The 4,457-nt window shown below is 68.6% G+C and overlaps 1 protein-coding gene across 1 annotated transcript; it reads right to left on the bottom strand.

Moving 5' to 3' along the window:
- Positions 1-2,742: 2,742 nt before the first annotated feature.
- Positions 2,743-3,925, bottom strand: DIO3 (iodothyronine deiodinase 3). Its single transcript, XM_030319986.1, has one exon. The coding sequence runs from the start codon at positions 3,923-3,925 to the stop codon at positions 3,005-3,007; it is 921 nt and encodes a 306-aa protein (XP_030175846.1). The 3' UTR covers positions 2,743-3,004.
- Positions 3,926-4,457: the final 532 nt, after the last annotated feature.

The raw sequence follows: 4,457 nt of genomic DNA, 5'->3' as shown, positions 1-4,457 counted from the left end.
AAGAAGAAAGGAAAGGAAGAAACGACGGAAAAGGAAAAGAGAAGGGGAAAGATGCAGGGGAGGGAGAGTGGGAGGGAGAAGAGAACGAAGAAAAGTGGGGGGAGGGGTGCCGGAATCCCCCCCTGAAGCCGGGAGCCAGCCGGCCGCGCGTGGGCAGGTCCGAGCGCCCAGGGCTGGGAATTTCGGTCCGGGAAGCCGGAGGAGGCCCGGGGGGGCGCAGGCACCACGGGGAAGGGGGGTCGCACAGCGCCCCCAGCTAGACAGACCCCCAAGCGGCGGGCCAGGACCAGGAGCGGCCCCGCGGTCCCTGGCCGCCCTCCGCTGCCTCCAGGCCACTAAACCCCGACCCGGGCCGGCGCGGGCCGGAGCTCTGGGCGGGCCCTCCCCCCCCCCCCCCCCCCCCCCCCCCCCCGTCCCTGCGGCTTGCTCCGGATTCTTGCTGGGGGTTTTGGGGTGAGAAGAAGCGCGCGGGAGGAGGGGGAGGGGAGGAGATACAGAAATACCATCTGTGCCAATTTTTCCCTTAAAAGTTATTTTTTTCAATTTAAATACTTTTAAAGAAAAAAAAAAATCCCAGCTCAGGGTGTCAGTTCCAAAAACTTTTCACAGAGGAGCAGCGTGGGGGCTGGGCGCGGAATCCGAGGCGGCGTTGGTGGAGCGGGGGCCTCCCTCTTCCATCCGCCTGCTGCAACCCCCCCCCCCCCGCGGGTGTAGACCCCCCCCCCCCCCCACACACACACAACGGGCGCGCCTCTCGCGCCCAGGCGCTCACTGACACTCCCTCCTTCCCATCCCGCGACCCGGCCGGTCCTGGCCTCCCGGGCCCGGGGAAGTTCGGCTGCCCCGCTCCCCCCACTCCCGGTCTGCACTCTCGCCTCAGCGCCCTTTCTTCCGCACCCGCCCCCCGCCCCCCGTTCTGCTCCAGGTGTCGCTAGCAGAGGGAGGTGGGAGCCGCGCTAATCCCGTGCTCCCAGCGTCGCCCTCCCCCCAGGGAGCCGCAGGGGAGACGGCGAGCGCCGAGACTGGGCGGGAGCGCCTGGGCGCGACTGTGCACGGAGATCGGTGCCGAGCGCCCCGGCCCCCTCCCCACCAATCCCCGTCCGGGCAACTGCCACCCTCCTCTTTCCGGAGTCCCTCGGCTCTTGCGTCTCGCTCCCCGTCTCCACTTCCCAGCCCCGAGCGCGTCGCGGGCGGTGGTGGTGAGGTCTGGCTCGAACTTGGCGAAGCGGAGGAGGAGGGGATGTCCTGGCAGGGGGCGCACCCCGCTCCGCTCCAGCCCCGCAGTAGGTGCTGCTGCTGGTGTGATGGCGTTGCACGCCCGCCGTCCCTCCCCGTCCTCCCTCCCTCCGCCAACCTACGCTTCGCCAGTAGCACCTCCCGCGGACCCCAGCAGCCGGGCGGGGATTGGAGGGTAGGGGGAGACGATGCTGCAGGTGCAGGAGGGGGGCCAGGTTGGAGCCAGGTGTGCAGAGGCGCCCCAGGTGGCCGGGAGCCAAGTCCTACCTGGTCCGTAGCCCACTCTGTCCCCCGCACCGCCCCCTCCCCCACACCGTCGGGCGCTCGGAGAAGTTAGACGGGCGGCTGCAGGGGCAGCAGTAAATGCGCTTGTGCGGGCGCGCGCGCGCGGTGGCGAATCAAGGACCCCTTTGCCTCTCCCGCCTCCCTCCAGGACCCCGCCCCGCTCCGCTTCTCGGTTTTTCTTCCGACCCCACCTCCCCCACCGTGGGTGTGTGCGTGCGTGCGTGCGTACACCCTTGGGCACCGCCGCAGACCCCCTTTCTTATTCCTTGCCCTCCCGCGCCCCTGCCAGCGTCGGCTCCTTCCAGCCACCCTTCCCCCCAGGGTCACTATGGGGACGCGAGGGAGAGATTTGTGTTTAATTCCTGTCGCTATTCAGAGGAAAGAAAAAAAAAATAAATAAAGGGACCAGAGGCAACCCGAAAGCAGTTTACTTCAAGCTTTTATTACTGTAGCGTAAAAGAAGTTTATATACAAGGGAGTATTTCCAGCAAAACACTCACAAATGGCCTTGGAACCAGGGGCCTCCCACCTCCTGGCCCCACAGTCAGCAGCTCTGCCTACGGACGAGGACTTCACTCGGGGTCCCTAGGCTCTCCCCTCATCTCTCTCGCCCTGGACTCCTCCACCCACACCCCGTTTCCCAGGCGCCCCAGCTTCTTCCCTCTTCCTGGGGCGCTGCGAACCTCGCCAGTGCCTGTCAAGCTGGCTTCCTCTGGCCCCGAAACCGTCCCCCCAAACGCCCTCTCTCTCCCCCTTTATGGTGGCTTCCTCCCCGAAACCCGGAGTACTTTCCCTCTCTCGTATTCGGCGCTGCTGCAAGCCCCCTGCGGTTCAGAACCAGCTCGTGGTCAAGACCAGTTAGAGATAGCTCGTCATCAGCAGTGGGGCTCGTGAGCACCCCAAATGAGGGGGGGGGACGACCCTGCCCACCCTTCCCCATCCCAAGCCCCTACCCCCAGCCCAGGGACAAGAAATAGACACAAAAGCAGCAGCAGGGCACCCCCTCCCTGGGAGCGACAGGTGTGGGTGCCAGGCAACTAGGGTAAGCCGCGGGCGCTGCTGGAACCCAGCTGTGCGCGAGGGTGCGCGGGCGCGGCCGAAGTCTCTGTGCTAGGGGCTCTGCTCCCGGCTGAAGGCACGCTGGCTCTTATCTCTGGGGCGGGGGCGTGAGAGAGGCAGGGGCCTCCGGGGGTGGGGGGAGGACCAGTGGGGTGGGGGTGGGGACACAGGCAAGGGTGGCGTCACGTTAGAGGCAGCCAGGCAGGTACAGGGGAGGGGCGGTCACAGCCACGGAGTCCAGGGAGGCGGGAGAGGCTTTCCGGGCGGCTTGGCTGAGGACACGGGCTCAGCCGGCCACCCGAGGCTCAGCACGGCTGTGTCACTGGGCCCTCGGCAAACCTGACTTGGTTTGGGGCGTTTGCACGTGGGCTTCGAAGGCTCGAAGGCACCGCCCGCCAAGTTCAGTCAACGGTCCACTGATTGTTTATACTCGACGCGGCTGGCCGCCCCGCAGCTGCGCATCATAGCGCTCCAGCCAGGTGCGCAGCTCGGACACCTGGTAGCCGTCGGGGCCACGGCCGCCCTGGTACATGATGGTGCCATTCTGGACTACGTAGAGGCGCTCGAAGTAGGCCCCGTAGGCCGAGCTGCTGGAGTTGGCCATGGTGTCGAGGACGAGAGAGCAGCTGGGCGCCCCTTGCTGCAGTACCTGCGCCGCGCTGACCCGGTCCTCCAGGCTTCGGTGCTGCGGGATGCTGTAGGGCGAGTCTGTGGTGACCCAGCCGTCCGACGGGTGAGCCTCCTCGATGTAGATGATGAGGAAGTCGACGTCGCGCTGGTACTTGGTGACCAGGCGCTGGAAGGCGCTCATGCGCGCCATGAACGGTGGTCAGGTGCAGCTGCCGAAATTGAGAACCAGCGGGCGGTTTCCCCTCGCGTAGTCAAGGATGTGCTGGTTCTGGAAGCCGTTGGGCAGGACCACCTCCGAGTTGGGCGCCGGGCCGCCCTCGTGAGCCTGCTTGAAGAAATCCAACTTCTGGCCGTGCCACACGGCCTTCAGCGACGCCAGGGTGCACAGGCGGTTGTCGTCGGACACGCAGACCGGCGGGTCGTCGGGGGGCACCTCCTCGCCGTCGCTGTCAAGCTCAGCGGCGGGTTCGGGCTGACCCCGGCGGCGGCGGCGGCGGCCCAGGAAATGCTTGCGGATGCACAGGAAGTCGAGGAGCCAGAGCATGAAGGCCGTGCCTAGGAAGCGCGGGAAGAGCACGAGGCACGAGGCCGTCTGGGCGCACAGCCGCAGGGAGTGAAGCAGCAGGGAGCGGAGCATGGTGGCCGCCGCCCCCGAAGCCCCCTGGGCCCCGCGGCCTTCCCCCACCAGCGACCGCGGGGCGGCCCGGCGAGGCATCTGGGCCTCGGCCGTGCGGGGAGCTCGATTTATAGCCGAGGCTTCAATTGGCGGGAGACTCCACCTCCGGCCGGGGCCCGCCCCCTTGCAACTTGAGCCCGGAGGGATCACCCAGCGGCGCGGCCAATGCCTCGGAAATCGAGGGCCGAGGGCGGGGCGGCGGGGCGGCCGGGCGGGGGGCCGGCGGGGGGCGGGGCCGGGCCCCGAGGCCAGCTCTCCGGGGGCGTGGGGGGAGGGTGGTGGTGGCGGCGGTGGCGGCGGGGGACCCCGGTCGCGGCTGCCACCCGGGACGGGGAGCTGGACCGGGGACCCAGGCGTCCGCCGGGGAGATCCTCCGGCCAGCCCTCTAGCGCTGCGTGCGGCCTCGGTCCTGGCGGCCCGGCCCCGGCCCCGGCCCCGCGCCCCTCTCGCCGCGCACCTGAGCCGAGCTCCCCGGCGGCCGCCGCGCCGCGCCGGAGCTCCGGTTCGCTTCCCGCGCGCCGCCGCCAACGCCGCCCCCGCCGCTGCTGCTCGTGCGGGGCCGCTGCCCAGG

This window comes from Lynx canadensis, chromosome B3, assembly GCF_007474595.2.
Source record: "Lynx canadensis isolate LIC74 chromosome B3, mLynCan4.pri.v2, whole genome shotgun sequence".
Classification (NCBI taxonomy): Eukaryota; Metazoa; Chordata; class Mammalia; order Carnivora; family Felidae; genus Lynx; species Lynx canadensis.
The sequence above is the reverse complement of the archived record's forward strand: the minus strand, read 5'-3'. Positions and strand labels throughout refer to the sequence as shown.